This window comes from Crocuta crocuta, unplaced genomic scaffold (genome assembly GCF_008692635.1).
Source record: "Crocuta crocuta isolate KB4526 unplaced genomic scaffold, BGI_CrCroc_1.0 scaffold29, whole genome shotgun sequence".
NCBI lineage: Eukaryota > Metazoa > Chordata > Mammalia > Carnivora > Hyaenidae > Crocuta > Crocuta crocuta.
In genome coordinates, this window is record NW_027533280.1 from 3,989,939 (window position 1) to 4,008,908 (window position 18,970).

Genomic DNA, 18,970 nt, shown 5'->3' on the forward strand with positions numbered 1-18,970 from the left:
GGTGGTATGTGGAGCTCTGGGAAGGACTTTAGGTGAAGACAGCAGGTGTCCCCATGGGCTGCATGGATATACCTTGGGGAACGTGTCTCTAGCTCTCTGACCTCTGAGATCCTCCAGGGAGAAGAGCCTGTGTCTGGTCACACTGGCCACTAAGATTTGGGTTTGAGACATTGACCTGGCTTCTCAACCTACACAGGAACACTCAACCTTGGGATCCTGCAGGAGCTTTAAAAGTTACAGACACCCAGGTCTCATGTTCAGACTCTGGTCTGTCTGGGGTAAGCCTGGCCTTCAGAAAGTTCCCCAGATGATTCTAATGTGCAGCCGGGGCCATGAACCCCAGACTTACTGGCTTTGTGACCCTCAGTGACTTCAGTTGCCCCATCGGTAAAATGACACTAAAAAATACATCTGTAAAATGTAAAATCACAGGGGTTGTTTTTGAGGATTTGCTAACAGATGTGATGGAAACAAATAACATGTATTGAGGTTAATTGTGGAGCTGAGACCTGGGAAGAGCTTTGCATAATTCTAGACAACAGCCTGCAAGATAAAAGGGAGTCTTACATAACAGGCAGGAACACGAGCTCAGCAATCAGACTGCTTGGGTGTGAATCCCAGCAGTGATTTATGAGCTGTGTGTTCTTGGATACGGCACCCAACCTCTCTGTTCTCTCGGTTTCCTCTCCTCAGATACAGGACAGTAATGGTCCTTACCACACAGGTTACTGTGGTTAACTTTAGGATGAAGTAAGGTGTGGTTCTAATCTGAGGGTGCTTTTGTCTTCCCTCCCTGCCAGGAGACATTTGGCAACGTCTAGAGGCATTTTTGGTTGTCACAACTGACAGGGAAAGATATTACTGGGAACTAGTGGGTAGAGGTTGAGGATACTGCTAAACACACTATAATATAAATACTGTAGGGGCACCCAGGTGGCTCAATCAGTTGTGTCTGACTTCAGCTCAGGTCATGATCTCACAGTTTGTGGGTGCAGGCCCTACATCGGGCTCTGTGCTGACAGCTGAGCCTGGGGCCTGCTTCGGATTCTGTGTCTCCCTCCCTCTCTGCCCTTCCCCCACTTGTGCTCTGTCTCTTTCAAAAATAAATAAACATAATAAAAAATAAACACTCTATTACAATAGAGTTTTTCAGCCCAGTGTCCCAAGTGTAACCCTGTAACACCATGTTCGTAAAGCCCTCAGCAAGTGCCTGATATAAAGACTCAATAAACACTGACACTATTGATGTTCTTTCTGCTCTCTAAACCATAAAGGGGGTGGCCTGACCCAAGGTATGTTTCTTGCACTAGGAAGCTGGGCCTGGCCCACTTGGGATACAGAACATTCACTAAGTGCCAGGCCCTGTGCTGATATGTGTCCCCTCCCATGACCCCTCAACAACCTATGAGGTGTCCTGCTATTATTAGTGCCATCTTAGAGGAGAAAACAGGTTCAGGGAGGTTCACCAGTCACAAAGCTGGAAAGGAACTGTACTTAAACTTAGATCTGTCTGCTCTGAAGGTACAGAACAGTGGCAGCATATAGAAGGCCAGCTTTTCTTCCCCCAACCAGAAAAAGTAGGGTGTGCTCTAGTTTACGTATAAAAATCTCTAGGGGCGCCTAGGTGGCTTAGTCGGTTAAGTGTCCGACTTTCGCTTAGGTCATGATCTCGCGGTTCGTGGGTTCAAGCCCCGCGTCGGGCTCTGTGCTGCCGCCCAGCTCAGAGCCCGGAGCCTATTTCAGAGTCTGTATCTCCCTCTCTCTCTGACCCTCCCCTGCTCATGCTGTCTCTCTCTCTCCTAGAAATAAATAAAAGTTAAAAAAAAAAAATCTCTAGATAGGAACACAATACATTGGCAACAATGGAGGTCTCTGGAGAGAACTGGGAACCGGGGAGGGAGGGCAACTTTTCACTGTTGTATTTGGAACCTGTGAATGTATTATGTATCCAAAATATAAACAAAACTGAAATTACAGACTGTTCTTTAATTACCAGTGTTTCCCTGAGCTGCCGGGGTTTGAGCACCTGGGGTGTTTGTTAAAAATACAGAGTCTAGATCTACCCAGACCAACTTGAATTGGAATCTCTAGGGGAAAACTTGGAAATCTACAATCTTGTAATTGATAACAATTGATTCTTGACTTCAGGCAAAATCAGGAAAGAAAGTAAACTTAAGGGGCGTCTGGCGGGCTCAGTCACTGGAGTGTGACTCCTGATCTGAGGGTTGTGGGTTTAAGCCCCACTTTGGGTGTGGAGATTACTTGAGCCTGAAGCCACACTGCCTCAACCAATTTTCACTTCACTCAGAGGACTTTGTTTTTATAAAACCCCCTACTGTATTGTGTTTGTGGGACTGACACAGAGGACTCAAACTCAAAGGCTCAAGGTGGGGAGCCAGGCAAGTAACATAAACAAAGCTGGCCTGGTGTGAGACAAGAGGGAGCCGTGGTGTCTATGGCAAACACCTCTCCTGGGGAAGAAGGCGACTGCAACTCAGTTCCTTCTCACTACTGTTCTGCGAGAAGGTGAGACCAGTCCTCCTGCTGCTGCTGGATCTTCCAAATTCTTTTTTTTTTTTTTTAGAAGATGCTTCTAGGAGTTTTTTTAGTTTTTAAAAATACTGATTTATTTTTGAGAGAGAGAGAGTGACAGAACTTGAGAGGGGAAGGATCAGAGAGAAAGGGAGACACAGAATCTGAAGCAGACTCCAGGCTCTGAGCTGTCAGCACAGAGCCCAATGTGGGGCTTGAACTCACAGACCGTGAGATGATGACCTGAGCCGAAGTAGGATGCTCAACCAACTGAGCCACCCAAACACCCCTGGATCTTTCAAATTCTTAAGCAAAACCAGAACCTGCATATATGATTTCTGTGAGAGGCTGGGTGCTGAGCCAGACTTTCTAGGTTCGAATTCTAGCCGATTACACTTAACCTCTTTGGGCATCAACTTTTGCTATCTGCAAAATGGAGATAAACATTCCTGCCAAAACACACATCCTGAATGTAATAATGGGAAAATGTCTGGGAAGCCAGGTTGAGGTAGCATTCTACAAAACCACAGGCATGGACTCCAAAACTGTCGATGTTATACAAAGGACAAGAAAAGGCCGTTCCAAATTTAAAAGCAACTGCAGAGACGTGGCACCTCATTGCAACACATGACCCTAAAGGGTAAAATCACTGAGACAAAGGACATGATTGAAGACCCGTGGAGAAGTGAACATGAGTGTCATTATTAAATAGGTACTGCATCAATGTCAAATTTCCTGACTTTGACCACTGAATTGAGGTTATGTAGGAGAAACATCCTTGGCTTTAGAGGGAAGTATGCAGGCATGAAGGGTGATATCTGCAACTAATGCACGTGACTCAGGGGAGAAACACACAGTTCACCCCCATCATTCAGTTTCAGTATCTGGGCACCTGCCTCCTTGCTAAGGTCAAATGGCACTGCTCTGCCTTCTTGTCTCAGCTTTCCTAAACAAGTGTTCTTTTCACGTTGCCTAGTTAGTGCCATGTTGTTCACATTTGGTGCTTTTTGTTGGCAATTTCACTATTTATCATTAAAATTAAAAAAAAATTTTTAAGAAGGCTCTGTGGCAACGTGGGGCTGGAACGCACAATCCCAAGGCCAAGAGCCGCATGCTTCACGGACGGAGTCAGCTAGGCATGCCCGTGATTTCACTATTTAAAAAGAAGGCAGCGGGACACCTGGCTGGCTCCGTCTGAGGAGCATGCAATTCCTGATCTCAGGGTTTTGAGTTCGAGCCCCATGTTGGGTACAGAAATTATTTAAAAATAAAACTCTTTAGACAAATAAACAGCCCAGAAACACAGAAAACCAAGGGTAACCTGCCGAACAGCTGACAAAATACTGTGACCAGAGGCTCACAGGAACCTAAACCCCACAGGAGCAATGGTTCAATATTCACCAATTCAGCATCCAAGATGACTTTATAGAACACAACCATGATGAACAACAAGAAGTGACTGTATATGTATTTCAGTTGCTATTCACGCAACTTTTCTGTAGGTTTGAAAATTTTCAAAATAAAACGTTAACAAAAGTTTTCACTTAGAGGCTCACCTGATTGGGGCACCAAGAGAATTCATACCAGGCCGTCCAGACCTAACAAAGACAGACACAAGAGGTGTCCCTTATGAGTATATTTGTGTACACACGCGCGCACACACACGCACACACACACACATTTGACACTGAACTGGGAGGGGGATCAAGACAGAGAAGACGAAGCATCCAAGTGGCACTGGCACAGGGGAGGAGAAGGGACAAAGGGAGCGTTTGTCCCCACTCTGGCTCCCACCGGTGGCCTCCTAACAGGAGGTAAACCTGAAGCTGGAAGAACAGGAAGTGCTTATTCTCTTAGAGGAAAGTTTCAAAGTGCAGTCATTTCTCTTAAAAAAAGAAAAAAAGCCGCTTCCCTCCACTCTCTGCCCCCTGGACAACAGCCCAGTCCCCAGAGCTGGCTGTCCTTGAGGCTGGGGCAGGACGAGGCAGTGGGGAGTGGCGTAAGGCCAACTGAAGTGCCCAGGCCCAGACGGGCTCATGCATAGTGGCTGCCGGGCGTCAGGGGGTGATCCCCTCTGTGGTCCAGCTGGTCCTGCAAGCGGGCGAACTCGGCCAGCTCGTTGAGCTCCTGGAACTGTCGGTCCGTCTTATGGCTGACCAGTGAGCGGTAGAAGTGGACGGCAAAGACGATGAAGACCAGGCCGAAGGGGACCATGATGGTGGTGGAGGCGATGGCGGCGGCTTGGCCCGGGGTGATGCCACCAGTGCTGCTGACGTTGGCGACCTCATCGCTGGGCGGGGGCTTGCTGGTGGGCCGCAGCTGCCCCGGCTGCTTCTTGAGGGGCAAGAACTTGACCCAGCAGAGCAGCACCACCTCAGCCAGGAAGAGCAGCGTGCCGATGACAGTGGAGAAGGCCCAGGCCAGCTCGATGTGGCGGTGCATGCGCTCATGGGGTGACTCCTTGACCGAGTTGAGGTTATGAACGTTGCTCACCGCCTCGATGTTGGGCAGGATGCAGGTGCTGATCATGAGTGCAAATAGGTGGACGGCCACCAACACCGTGGTGCAGGCACTGAAGGCGATGAGCAGCCCGGGCGGATAGTCATGGTCGGCATCTAGCTGTACCTCCACCATCGCCACCTAGGGGACAGGGGAGAGGCGGGCTGAGTGCCAGGACCTTCATGGCCCACAGAGCCACACTCAAATCCTGGTTCCCCTCCCATCAAGCTCATGGACCCTGGGAAACACGTGGCCTCTCCAAGCCTCAGTTTCCTTATCTATATAATGGGGATAATAGGACTCCCTCACTTAGGGTTGAGAAAGTATTAGTAAAGACAGGTTTAGAGCCCAGGCTGGCTGGAGGTGAATCCCAGTTCCGCTACTTGCTGGCCATATGTCCTTAGGAAAGCCACTAAGCCTCTCTGAGCCTCAACTTCTTTATTTGTGAAACAGATATCACAGTAGTTCATAGGCTTATTTTAACAATGAAATCAGAGTCCCTGGTACGTGGTAAACATCTCCCAAATAGTATCTGCTGCTCCTACCACCCAGGCAGGTATTAAAAGCCAAACCACAAACGGTTAAGATGGTAAGTTTGAGGGGCACCTGGGTGGCTCAGTCAGTTAAGTGTCTAACTTTGGCTCAGGCCATGATCTCATGGTTTGTGAGTTCGAGCCCCACATCTGGCTCTCTGCTATCAGCGCAGAGAGTTTTGGATTCTGTGACTTCCGTTCTCTCTGTTCCTCCCCCACTCATGCTCTGTTTCTCAAAAAATAGACTTAAAAAAAAAAAAAAGATGGTAAGGTTGATGTATATTTTACTATGATACAGTTTGCATTAAAAAAAAATTGCAACTACCAAACCACCAGCCGCCCTCTCTGTTGGCCTAACATTCTGTTCCCGAGCACAAGCTTCTCCTTCATGCCCCGATCCAGGGAGAAGGCACAGGGTGAGCTAGAGATGAAGGCCCTCCCAGGTCAGGCCTACGCCCTTTCTGAGGAAATGGTGCACCAACCAACGAGGAATGGTGAAGCTTCCTAGAAGAGACTGAGCCAGGTGCTGCTGCAGTGTGGTAGGCAAGCCCTGGGGCCACGCCACCTCCTGCCCTAGCCCCAGCTCTGGGCCCCACGGCTGATGCCCTAGCTGCTCCCCAGTTCCTGGAGACCTGTGGACCCAGGGTCACCAGGGGCACGTTCTGGGCCTGCCACCTGCTGCTTCTCACTTGGGCCTTGCAAATCGCCCCCACATGAAGATGCCAGCTCATCAGATCTGGACCCGGAACAGCGGGCAGTATGCCAGGGTCCGCTTGCCAGGCTGGAGGGACTGGGGCAGCAAACGCCAATGGCAATACCATTAAGGACAGTGAGTGACCCTTCATAAAATGTCTGCTCAGAGAGGGGGAGGTCAAATGCTGCCACATATCCACTAGCCCCATACAAGCTAATGCTGACTCCTCCTTACTCCTGGGTAAGGGGTCTCTCTCTTTCCTCACTAGCTCTCCTGCCTATATGCCTGGCCCTGCTTGCTTTCATATCTCTATTTCTCACGACCCCTCCTTTGACCAGGGAAGGCAGTGTGGGGTCAGGAGCACAGGCTGTAGAGCCAGGCTGCCTGACTCTGAACCCTCACTCCTCTGCCCTTTATTTAGCACTGATTCTAGCAAGCTCCTCAGTTTCCTTATCTGTAAAATGGGAATAATGGTACATGAATCAGAGCATTGTTGTGAGGACCGAGTTAATCCCATGTTAAATACTTAGTGCCTGGCAGAGAGTAAACACTCAATCTAAGTGGGCTTTATTATTATTTCTCAGTTTAGAAACATCATCCCCAAACCCACTGTCTCTATATGGAATCCTCTGGGGCTTCTATCCTCTACTGGAAGGGTACACCTGGGCTGAAAGAACACCACAGACAACCTGGGGGGCCTGAGTCTGGCTCCAGAACCACCTTCCTTGTTTAACCTTGGTCATAACCCTCCCCTCTGGTCTGTAAAAGGAGGGAACGTGGTGAGATTAAGGTCACAGGCGAAAGCTGATGTGGGGTCTGACACCTTGAGAATCTGGTGAAGATAATGGACACCCTCCTTAGAACATCCAGGTATACGTAACAATTTCAACGAGATTCATAGACTTTTTTGCCCCAGAGCTGCCACAGCCGGTATGAACTGTTCAGCCCAGGAGTTTACAAAATGTTTCAAGCTCCTATAAATCTGGGGCAGTGCCATCAGGATTTCAACTGTTTTTTTAAGATCACTGGTGGCCTAGTGCCAATCCTGAGAATTCTTAGTACACACGGGTGAGGGCAGGCCATCAGGGCATAGTGAGTTAAGGGACACATCCCAGGGCCCCATGGTCTCAGCCACCAGGCCTGTCCACACTGGAAAGGGGAGGGAGGGAACCCTCCAGCAGTGCATGCCTTCTGCCACCACCTCCCCACCCCCAGCACTTCCTCTTCCTGTTTTTGGCCTGTTGCCCCGGAACCTGAAACCAGAGAAAGGATAAGCAGGAGCCCACTGGCTATTTATTCACTCACTGGAAATGTCCATACCCATTAGGTACATCAGGCCCTGAGCTGAGCGCTGGGGTATATTCCAGGGGGACATATACAGGTAGCTAACCTGTTCCCTTACCTGGTATCTCCCCTTCTTTATCGCCATTAAGGATGAATTGGCTTCTCCACTGACAAAACTCGTGACCTTGGACAAGTATTTCAACCTTTCTGTGTCACATCAATAATACAGGGACCCACTTCTTATGACTGTTATGAGATTCAATGAGCTACTGAATATAAAGGCCTCAGAACAGAAGCTGGCACACGGTAAGCTTAACAAAGTATAAATGATTATCAGCAACATCATTATTATTCTTTTACAAATGAGGAAAAATGGGCTCAGAGAGGTGAGGTCAGCTATTCCAGGGGTCAGACTGCTTCTAAGTGGGAGCTCTGAACTCAAGTCCCTGTGGCTCTAAAGCCCGCGTGCAAAGGGGGCAATAGAAGCGCTTTCCCACGTGGATGCTACTACAGACTGAATGTTTGTGTTCCCTCTAAATTCACACCCTCAAACCCTAATTCCCAGTGGGATGGTACTAGGAGGTGGGGCCTTAGGGAGATGATTAGGTCAGGAGGGTGGAGTCCTCGTAACAGGATTAGTGTCCCTACAAAAGAGAGCCCAGGGGCACCTGGGTGACTCAGTGGGTTAAGTGTCCACTCTTTTAAAAAAAATCTTTTTTAATGTTTATTTATTTTTGAGAGAAATAAGAGACACATACACAGAGCGTGAGTAGAGGAAAGGTAGAGAGAGGGGGAGACACAGACTGAAGCAGGCTCCAGGCTCTGCTGTTAAGCACAGAGCCCGATGCGGGGCCCAAACCCATGAACCATGAGATCACAACCTGATCCAAGGTTCGGTGCACTTTTCCTGAGATCGAGCCACACAAAGCCTGCTTGGGATTCTCTCTCCTCCTCTATCTGCCTCTCCCCTGCTTGCTTTCTCTCTTTCTCTCAAAATAAATATATAACTTAAAAAAAAAAATGGGGGGGATGTATGTGTCTGGGTGGCTCAGTCAGTTCAGCATCTCCTGATTTCACTTCAGGTCATGATCTCACAGTGGTAAGATCAAGCCCCAGGTTGGGCTCCTAAGCATGGAGCCTGCTTGGGATTCTCTCTCTCCCCCTCTGCCGCTCTCCCCTGCTCACACTATCTAAAAGAAAAAGAAAAAAAAGAGCGAGAGAGCCCAGAGAGCCTATTGCCACTCCTGCCACGGGAGGGCACAGTGAGCAGACAGAAGTTTTGAGTCAGGCAGCCAGCCCCTCCACAGATTCGGAATCTGCCGACACCTTGATCTTGGACGTCCAGCCTCCAGAACTGTGAGGAAATAAATGTCTGTTGTTTATAAGCCACCCAGTTTGTTATTCCGGAACAGTGGCCCAGATGGACCAAGACAGTTGCTGAAGAGGCTAAATAAGGTCTTGACATGTAAGCATTTAACCCAGGACCCGACCACAGGAGGCGCACAATACATTTTAGTTAAAAAAAAAAAAACACGGGGCTTGAAGCAGAAGAGAAATAGCCCAAGGGTGCCTGGTTGGCTCCGTGGGTAGAGCACATGGCTCTTGATCCTGGGGTTGTGAGTTTGAGCCCCATGTTGGGTGTTGAGATTGGTTAAATAAATGAACTTTAACAACAAAAAGTTGGGGGGTGGGGAGAAAGAGAGAGAAATAGCCCCTGGACACCCTCAGCTCGGGCTGGAGAGAACTGACCCCATGAGCCAAGGTTCTGCGGCCCCCAACCCCCGTGCCGGGGTGGGTGTGACAGGGTCAGATCCCCACTCTGGGCCTCATCTACCCAAATTCCAAACCCAGGGCATAAGGTGAAAGTGTGCCCCAAACCACACGGGTCCAGATGGCTGCCTCAGCAGGACAGAGACCACTCTTTCCACACCATTTGTCACACTCTCAGGATCCAGGACCAGAAATCACAGCTGTCGGAACGGACCTGACCTGGGGACAGCAGAACCAGCCAGCCCTCCCTGAGGTCTTGAGCTGGGGAGAGGCTGGACAGCAAAGTCTGAAATGCTGGGCACCCTGAGGAAGAGAAAAAGCCCTGCTCCCAAGCTCTGGAAGAAACCCCATCACCCTCACCAGCCCCTACAATTCCTGCAGGCTGGCTGTATGGATGGCCAAGGTCAGTGCTCTGGGGCTTCAGAAAGAAGAATGTCCAGTGAGAAGGAACGGATGACACCCGTCATGGATCCTGAGGAAAACCATTTATAGGAATACAAGCCCCTGTTTTTTCCAGAACGCTTCCCGCTTGGGAAATCTCCCCACAGAGCACAGAAGTAAAGTCAGGGGGCCTCGTGGAATCTGGCAGGCGACTCCCAGGGCCCCAGCTCAGCCCCAGAGAGATCAGATCAGATCAGATCAGATTGCAAGCAACTTCACAAGGTAAATATAGCCAGAGTGCTGGGCCTGTTAACCCAAAATAAACAGCTCCCAGCCAGCCAAGGGCCTGCTTGAACCTGGCCACATGGGGCCTATCGGGATAGGAAGGAGGAGATCGCCACCTCACACAGGTCCACAGGCCCGCACAGCGGACATGAGGATACTGCTGTCAAGCGTGAGCCAAGAAGGCCATGGGATTCTGCACAGGGTAGGGCTTGGCTGGCTCTGCCAGGCATCTGGCCGCTACGCCCGAATGCCAACCACCTTTCCTCACTCCTGCTGGGCTCCATGGAGACCCCCGCCACCTGGTGACTGGAAGTCCAGGCCCTTCTGAGACAGTCCTCCCACGCCCGGCCTGACCCCAGGGCCCACAGTTGGGAGAGCCAACTGTCCTCCTCCAAGCCAAGGCTTCACTGTTCACTCCTTAAGGAGGGTGGGTGGCTGCGGCCTACAATAGTCACCCAGGGTCACCCAGAGCTGTCTGAGCCTGCCGGCCCTACCTCAAATGCAAACCATCTATTAAGAGAGAATTGAGGCCTTGTCTAGTGGTTTACAAACTCTTTTGACCACCTCAGTCCAATACTCCAAATGTTTCCATAAAGAGACACACATTTATAACAGACACAAAAGTTTCCCCAAATAATACTTCTCCTTAAAGGAAGGTAATATAGCCTATCCTTACAACCAATGCATGCTGCTATTTCGTTCCATTCTTATTTCATTAAAAAACAAAAAAACAACCTGGTGTTGATTCACTAAATATATGTCATAAGCTAAATTTGTTGAACTTGCTGGTTGGGGGAAGGACAGGCCTAGGCTTTTTCTTTTTTTCGTCTCTCTTTTTTTTTTATTTTTAAAAAATACTTATTTAGGGGCGCCTGGGTGGCTTAGTTGGTTAAGCGTCGACTTTCGCTTAGGTCACGATCTCAAGGTTCGTGGGTTCGAGCCCCGCGTCGGGCTCTGTGCTGACTGCCAGCTCAGAGCCTGGAGCCTGTTTCAGAGTCTGTGACTCCCTCTCTCTCTGACCCTCCCCTACTCATGCTGTCTCTCTCCTAGAAATAAATAAAACATTAAAAAAAAAAATTAAAAAAAAAAATTTATTTATTTGGGGGGCGGGGGCAGAGAGAGAGGGAGACACAGAATCCAAGCAGGCTCCAGGCCATGAGCTGTCAGCACAGAGCCTGACGCAAGGCTCAAACTCATGAACCCTGAGATCATAACCTGAGCCAAAGTCAAAAGCTTAAACAACTGAGCCACCTAAGTGCTCCCAGGCTTTCTCTTTATCTAACTAATTCCAATTTCCTTGGGTTTTACCTTCCAAGTCACCTCTGTTCTGTGTGGTCTCTCAGGTGAGGGTAAGACCATTTACCCATTTGTGGGAAATGCATCCCGAGAGCTTACTTACTATGTGCCTGGAGGACTTTGTGCTCTGAGAAAGTGAAGGAACAGGACAGGAAAATCTCTGCCCCAGTGAGCATGGCAGGCACTGAATATTTAGGCAAAGTAAGTATTTTCAGATTGTAAGTGTCCTTCAATCCACGCTCTCCCACCACTGCACTTATCAAACATGTCCTAAAGACGTAATTATATGACTTGTTTCTTCCAATATCATCTCATTTCCCTCTGTTTTCCCCAGCATCCAGCACAGTTACTCTTCCCTCTAGGGGCCACAGTAAAACACTGTTGAAGAAATAAATCAGGGACACCTGGGTGGCTCTGTCGGTTAAGTGTCCAACTTTGGCTCAGGTCGTGACTTCACAGTTCATGAGTTCGAGCCCCACATCAGGCTCTGTGCTGACAGCTCAGAGCCTTGGAGCCAGCTTTGGATTCTGTATCTACCCCTCTCTCTGCCCCTCTTCTGCTCACACTCTCTCTCAAAAATAAAAAAAACATTGGGGTGCCTGAGTGGCTCAGTCGGCTAGACATCCGACTTTGGCTCAGGTCATGATCTCATGGTCCATGGGTTTGAGCACTGCATCAGGCTCTGTGCTGACAGCTTGGAGCCCAGAGCCTGCTTCAGATTGTGTCTCCTTCTCTCTCTGCCTCTCCTCTGCTCATGCTCTGGCTCTCTCTATCACAAATGAAGAAACATTTAAAAAAGTTTTTTAAACAAACTTACCATAATCCTGTATTATTTACAATGTAGAGTTACAATGTCTTAAAAAAAAAAAAAAAGAAATGAAGGTAAGACCCAATCTTTGGGTATTTCAGCCCCATGTCTCTGACCTATCTCATGGCAAGCATAGGTGATCCACCAGGAAGATGATATGAGAACTTCCAATAACATTCATTTATTGTTTAGTTCCTCCTTTCAACTTTTTGATTTTGTCTTTTTATGTATGCTTATAATACACCTATTATACTAAAACATATCTAAGGTATAAGCATACAAATACTGAAGCTAGTGCTAACATTATTTAGAGGGGTTTGCCCTCAAACATTTGGAGACTACTGCTTAGACCAGGGGTTGCCAAACCGTGGCCTGTAGATGGCAGTTTTTGTAAATAAAGTTTTATTGGCACAGAGCCAAACCCATTCATTTGCCTATCATCTGTGGCTGCTTTTGAGCTAAAATGGCAGGACTGAGTAGTCTACCATCAAGATTGTGTTGCCTGTAAAGCAGACAATATTTATTATCTGGCCCCTTATAGAAAAGGTTGGCTGATTTCTGGGTTAGACCAATGCTCAAAAATCAAAGGTTGATTGGCTGTCAAATCACAGTCCTACAAGATTCTCCTCTGAAGAAAAGAGTCTATGGTCCTGCCAGTTTGTGACATCCCTTCTGGGGGCATGTTAAAGTCTACCCAGGGAGCACCTGGCCAGCTCAGTCCATGGAGCATGTGACTCTTGATCTTGGGGTTGTGAGCTGAGCCCCATGTTGGGTGTGGAGATTACTTAAAAGCAAAACAAAACAAAACCAAAAAAATGCTACCCAGAAGTCCCATTAGAGAGAAACCTACTGGCTTTTACTTACACCTTTCTCAGCTTTACTTCTCCAAGGGACCCCACCCCAGCTCTAAACATTGATTACCATCGTGCCATCTTAAGAAACCCTAGAATTCTCTCCTTCACCAGCCCCAGACCCAACAACCAGCAGAACTCAACACAAATCCCAGCTGAAAATTCCAGAAATGCACCACAGACACTTGTGAAGTTTCACAAAAGGCTTCTCAGGGAGGCAGGAAGAGCCCTCCCCTTGGGGCATTCGACAAATTTCCATTTATAAACAGCTTGGAGTGCAGAACCCCACATCTGGAAGGATTCAAAGGCCCAGCTATCAACCAGCTACAGCAGCCAGAGGGCAGTTAAGTAGAAATGGCTCCCAGTCAGGCCTACCAGTCCCTGATTTCTACTAGCTGGGTATCTTAACCTCCTAGAGCCTGAGATTTTCTATCTATAGGAAATACCTTTAAGAGTTGATCTGAGGAGGGGCGCCTGGGTGGCTCAGTCAGGTTAAGCATCTGACTCTTGATTTCGGCTCTGGTCATGATCTCATGGCTCATGCCTAGGGAGTTAGAGCCCAGCTCTGAGAGTTAGGGATTCTCTCTCTGCCCCTCCCCTGCTTGAGCTCTTTCTTTCTCTCTCTCTCTCTCTCTCTCTCTCTCCCTCTCCCCCCACCCTCTGTCTCAAAAATAAATAAATAAAGTTGGGTAGGCATCCGACTTTGGCTCAGGTCATGATCTCACGGTTTGTGAGTTCAGGCCCCACGTTGGGCTCTGTGCAGACAGCTCAGAGCCTGGAGCCTACTTCAGATTCGGTATCTCCCTTTCTCTCTGTCCCTCCCTGTTCGTGCTGTCTTTCTCTCTCAAAAATAAATAAACATTAGGGGCTTTGGGCAGGGTGGGGGGTGCTCAGTTGGTTAAGCGTCCGACTTCGGCTCAGGTCATGATCTCACGGTTCGTGGGTTCAAGCCCCCAGTCAGGCTCTATGCTGACAGCTCAGAGCCTGGAGCCTGTTTCAGATTTTGTGTCTCCCTCTCTCTCTGCCCCTCCCCCACTCACGCGCGCGCGCGCCTCTCTCTCTCTCAAAAATAAACTATAAATAAATAAACAAACTTAAAAAAAAAAAGAGTTGATCTGAGGACAAAATAAGAATGAAAGAAAAGGGTCCAGAGTCATACCTGGTGGTCAGTAAATAGTAGTAACATCAACAAGATTATTCTAGAATTCATCACATAACTCCTCCCATCCAAAACCTAATGCCTCCCCACTGCCTACACAAGAATTCAGATTTCCGAGAAACAGCCAGCCAAAGCCCTGTAACACCTTACCAGACTAGATTCACCTTTCTCAACCACTCCCTACACACCCTCCACTCCAGCCACACCCGCCCTGCTGCCTCTCCCTGAGACCCTACATTTCTCATTTTGTGACTTCGTTCCCAACATTTTCTCTGATAGGAGGGTTTTTCCCCAAGCTCTGAATCTACCACCTCTGGAATCACATTCTTATGAATCAGTTCACCCCTGGGGCGCCTGGCTGGCTCAGTGGGTAGAGCATTCAACTCTTGGTGGGGTTGTAAGTTTGAGCCCCACGTTGGGTATAGAGATTACTTAAAAAAAAAAAAAATCAGTTAACCCTTATAAAAGCGGTCCCATGGGAACAAGGGTGAGCAAGATTCCTGAAAATCTGGGCCAGGTACATTCTAAGTGCAATGAACTAACTCAAGGAACGCTCACACTAACCCTATGAGGCAGGTACTGCTGTTATCCTCATTTTACAGGTAAGGAAGCAAAGGCCCAGAGACATTAAGTGACTTCCCCAGGACCTCACAGTTGTAGGTGGTAGAGTCAGGATTTAAACCCAAGTTGTCTGGCTCCAGAGTCCTTGTTCTTTCTTTGCTCTGCCATACTCGGGCCTCGAGCTCTGTCCTAGCACTCCGATGTTCCTCTATAGCAACGGGGCCACACCAGGGGAACAGGGCTCTGTGGCGTACCAGCCAAGTAATCTCAGGCAAGTCATTCGCCTGGGACGGGCATGTACCCTCACCGGATTGTGTGAAGATCACAAGAGATGGTACACGTAAAACACTTAGCACTAACGCCTGGCCTATTGCAAGAGCCCAATCCACAAAAGCAATGATTACTATTAGTAATTAGCCCTATGATTAGTAATAGTAATTTCTTACTCATCTCTATACCCCCTGAACTCTGAACATACCCCAGAGGCTCAAAGTCTTACGATTTCATGCCTTCTTTCCAACTCATTTTTACAGACATTCCAAGCAACTTCTCAACCTGCTCTGGGACCTGGGAACAAAAGGGTGCTGGCGGGCAGAGAACTTGAGGAGGCAGATAATCCAAAAATAATTGATCCCAGGTCGTGGAAAGCATTTTGTTTACGGCAGCAGGCTGACCTTCCCAATTATCTTCTGCTTAGGCTAACATTACAGCCTGCCCTCCCCAGCAGACCAAGATTGCCCATGTGCTCGCTCTGGTCCCGCAGGTCAGAGGGTCAGGCTGAGGGGGCTGCCTCTCACTCAGGTAAACTGAGGCACAGATGACCTGAGTCATAGCCTACGAGGGGACCCTTGTCTCCAGCAGCTCCTGCAGGATGCTGATCATGTGCTATATATCCAGGGACCCTGGTTTCAGGGGGTCTCCATGCCAAGCCTAGCAAAGGCCTGTTGTTTCTAGAAATGCTGTCAAAAGTGGGATTCTTGTTTGAAAACTAGAGAGGGTCCAGCTACGGTGTGTAGAATCAGATCCTGAAAATTCCTCACCCTCTGGTGGGCCAATCAGGACCCCTAATGAATCCTCCTGCAAGTTCATGGCAGAGCAGGATAGGTGCCCCGTTTGTCCACACAAGTAAACTGGGTTCAAAGAATATAAGCTGCTAATGTGAGATCCCGCAGCCTATCTCCCCAGCACATCAGGGCACCTGGCCAGGCCCTTCTGCCCACAAGGGGGGAGTCTCTCAATCCCCTCCAGGCTCTTAGGAGACCCTCCCTCAATCTCACCTTCTGAGCAGGTGGGCCTGGTAGCCTTGCCAACTCTCCTACCCTTGGAGATCGGAGGTCACATCGGTGCCTGTGGTTTTCCATGTCTCTAGGAAGGAAGCCCTCTGGGGGCAGGAAGTTGGTTGTGCTGACTCACGGGCCAAGGGAGAGTAGTCCAGGAAACTCGTTCACTCCGTTTCCATGGTGCTGAGCTGCGTGGCACCCCTTCCTCTCAGAGGCTCACTCACAAGGCTGAGTGTCTATAGTGGGGGGTGGGGCACAGGTAGAGCTGCCTGCCTCTTGGATCTGTCTGTCCAACCCAACTCCATTTCTCCCATAGATTTACAGACTCACAGCAAAGGCAGTTACCCCCCTATAACTGCTTTCCCCAGAACGCAGGCTGTGATGGGGCTCACCCCTCCCTGTCAGAAGAACTTTGGGGAGTTCATCTGTGGAGCCAGGAAGCCTTCTCCACCCTGACCAGGGAAAATATAAAGCTTTCTTTCTTTTTTTTGCTTTAATTTTTTAAATTAAGTAATCTCTACACCTAACATGAGGCTCGAACTCACAACCCCGAGATCAAGAGTAGCACGCTCTTCCAGGTAAGCCAGCCAGGCACCCCCTGACCAGGGAAATACAGGTCCCCAAGACACAGTCTGGATGAGCCAAGGCCCACCCAATGCCACTGGCTGCCCCTGCTTCCTAACTTCCTGAACCGTTCCTAGCAGGAGGAAGAGGAAGGTGCCATCTGGTTAGAAGGCTGGCTTCTCCAGGATTCACAGGACTCCAGAGGGCAGGAAAGTGCTACCCATCAGATCCTTAGTTCTCCCAGAGTGGGAAAGGAGCTGGGCAGTTTTGAATTTATGACCCGAAGAAAAAGGGGAACAGGTATGCCACCATCTTAAATCCAGAGCACAGCTGTGAGAAGCTACTGGTGTCACTCCCTGCCCCAAAATTGTAACATTTTAATTTTGCTTAAAAGAAATTTTCCTGCTCTATTTCCCTTTTCCTAGGAGTCCTGGTCGAACATGTTCCTGGCGGGACATTGGTCAGAACTCCACATACCACAAAAGGCAGAAGTGCCCAAAACAGTTCTAGATGCCAGCAGACTCAGGTTCAAATCCTGTTCTAGCAGACGAACTGTATGGTCTTGGGAAAGTTCCATGGCAAAACCACCTCAAAAGGTAGTTGAGGAATTAGTGTGGAAGTTTAGGGAACCTACAGGATGCCTAGTACAGGGTGAGTGACTGATAAATGTCAGCCAGTCTGATAGAATCTTCAGGCAAAAGAAGCAGACTGGTCTCTAAGAATTTGGGAATGAGAGAACAGAATTCCATCATATGACCTAAACTAAACACTAGGGTGCCACTCCCTCACACAAACACACAGATTCTCTCATCCCCTCTCAAGGGCTTCCTCAATTCTTTTTTTTTTTTTTTAATTTTTTAAAGTTTATTCATTTTTGAGAGAGAGACAGAGACAGAGCCCAAGCGGGGGAGGGGCAGAGACAGAGGGAGACACAGAACCCGAAGCAGGCTCCAGGCTCCGGGCCGTCAGCACAGAGCCCCACAAAGGGCTGGAACTCAGGAACCATGAGATCATGACCTGAGCCGAAGTTGGACGCCCAACTGACTGAGCCACCCAGGCGCCCCTAATTCTTAAAGTCAGAGCTACTTCTAAGTAGCAGCCTTCATTTACTGATTCAGAAACCAAGATCCAGAGAGAAATGTGTCTCAGGCCACACAGCCAGCAAGTGGCAGGCCTAAGGAGGGCGCTCCCCCACTCAGTCACCTGGCTTTTCCAGAGGCCCAGTGTGCTCTGGGCTGGCTCAGGGCTTCTAAAAAGTTCAGGCTCCACCGTGTCGGTCCACTTGTTTGTAGAACACAGGGAGAGTACCGGACACACTCCCAAGAAAATACAAGGGTGCCGCCACTCCCTCCCTCAAGGCCAAGAGCATAGCTCACTCACTGGGGAGGCAGGAGTGCTCTGGGCTAGGGACGGGGGCGGGGGGGGGGCAGACCCCACTCGCACAGGTTGATCTCACACAGTGATAATCATGAATTGTTCTGGAGGCCCTGCCCTGGGAGACTCCAGGCCTGAGGGCATCCTCAGGGCCCCTTCCTGGCCCAACCTGCAGCCTCACCTACACCACCTCTCAGCGGCTTCTCACTGCAGCCCAGCCTGGCACAGGGAGGGGAGCCCACGCCTGACCCCCAGACAGCTGAAAGCCCATTCAAGGGGGGTATGTCCTCCCCCACACCCAGTGACTCAGTGCCAAGTTTCTGAAGAGGAGACTGAGGGTGGAGAGTGGCTGTCAGAACCCCAGGCTGGGGCTCTCGGAAAATGCAGTGGGAGAAAGTTTGTCAGGAAATCCCCTCCATTAGGTGATAAAAGGACGTGGCCAATACCTTTTGGCCTCTAGTGTGGGGTCACAGGAGAGACAGCTCGGGGGTCGCCCTCCACCTCCGGACACCTGCTCCCAAGGAGATCACACCCTTTATGTCCTTCCTTTCCCCGTGAACATATGTGGGACCGTCTTCTTACAGATGTACTTCTAACATCTCCCTACTTGTTGCATCAAACTTGCCTATCTGAAGGCACTGGAGCCCCCCAACCCCGGACAATTTCTAGGACGCCCAATCTCCCACATCAGGTGTCACTTGTCGCCCATCTCTCCTCACGTCCAGCACCTCCTCTGGATCCCTCCCCCGCCCACAGCATCCGCGAGACCGTTCTCCCAGATCTTTTCCCGCATCCCCTGCCCGCCCGGCCCGCCCAGCTTGCTCCCTGTGGGCACCGTCGGGGCTGCGGGCAGGGAGCGACCAGGACAGGAGAGGGGGCAGGGCAGGGCGGCCCGAGCTCACCATGGCGAAGCCGGAGAGCAGAGCAGAGGTCCGGCTAGAGGCTTTGAGCTTGGCGCGGCTCAAGTAGAGCTTACGCCAGGACAGCGCCTGCATCGAGTGCTCGTTGAGGCTCATCACCTCGGAGTAACTCTGGCCGATCCAGTCCGGGTAGGTGACTGCGGCTGGCGGCGGCGGCGGCGGCGGCGACGACCCCGGGG

General features: G+C 49.7%; 2 protein-coding genes across 4 annotated transcripts in view; one reads left to right on the plus strand and one right to left on the minus strand.

Moving 5' to 3' along the window:
- Window positions 1-10,674, plus strand: part of MORN3 (MORN repeat containing 3) — a 22,882-nt gene extending 12,208 nt beyond the window's left edge. The window contains exons 6-7 of one of the 2 annotated variants that reach the window (XR_013331064.1): window positions 7,692-7,848; window positions 9,491-10,674. The gene's annotated coding sequence lies outside the window, so the exon portion shown is untranslated. Of the gene's footprint in view, window positions 1-5,966; window positions 6,134-7,691; window positions 7,849-9,490 lie in introns of those variants that run through there. The other variant, XM_077747993.1, reaches the window with a different exon arrangement.
- Window positions 3,974-18,964, minus strand: LOC144218159 (calcium release-activated calcium channel protein 1). 2 transcript variants are annotated; one of them, XM_077747994.1, is made up of 2 exons: window positions 18,774-18,964; window positions 3,974-5,172 (listed from the first exon to the last, which is right to left on the minus strand). In XM_077747994.1, exons 1-2 carry the CDS (start codon window positions 18,885-18,887, stop codon window positions 4,567-4,569), a joined length of 720 nt encoding a protein of 239 aa, XP_077604120.1. In that variant the 5' UTR covers window positions 18,888-18,964; the 3' UTR covers window positions 3,974-4,566. The 2 variants fall into 2 exon arrangements, with proteins under 2 accessions (XP_077604120.1, XP_077604121.1); XM_077747995.1 differs by lacking the exon at window positions 18,774-18,964 and adding an exon at window positions 15,931-16,020.
- Window positions 18,965-18,970: the final 6 nt, after the last annotated feature.

Bases quoted from the DNA above. Each gene is read 5' to 3' on its own strand.
- LOC144218159 (XM_077747994.1), bottom strand. From the start codon at position 18,887: ATGAGCCTCAACGAGCACTCGATGCAGGCGCTGTCCTGGCGTAAGCTC. The intron at 5,173-18,773 runs GTGAGCTCGGGC...CCTGTCCCCTAG, and splicing joins TGCTCTCCGGCTTCGCCATG to GTGGCGATGGTGGAGGTACA.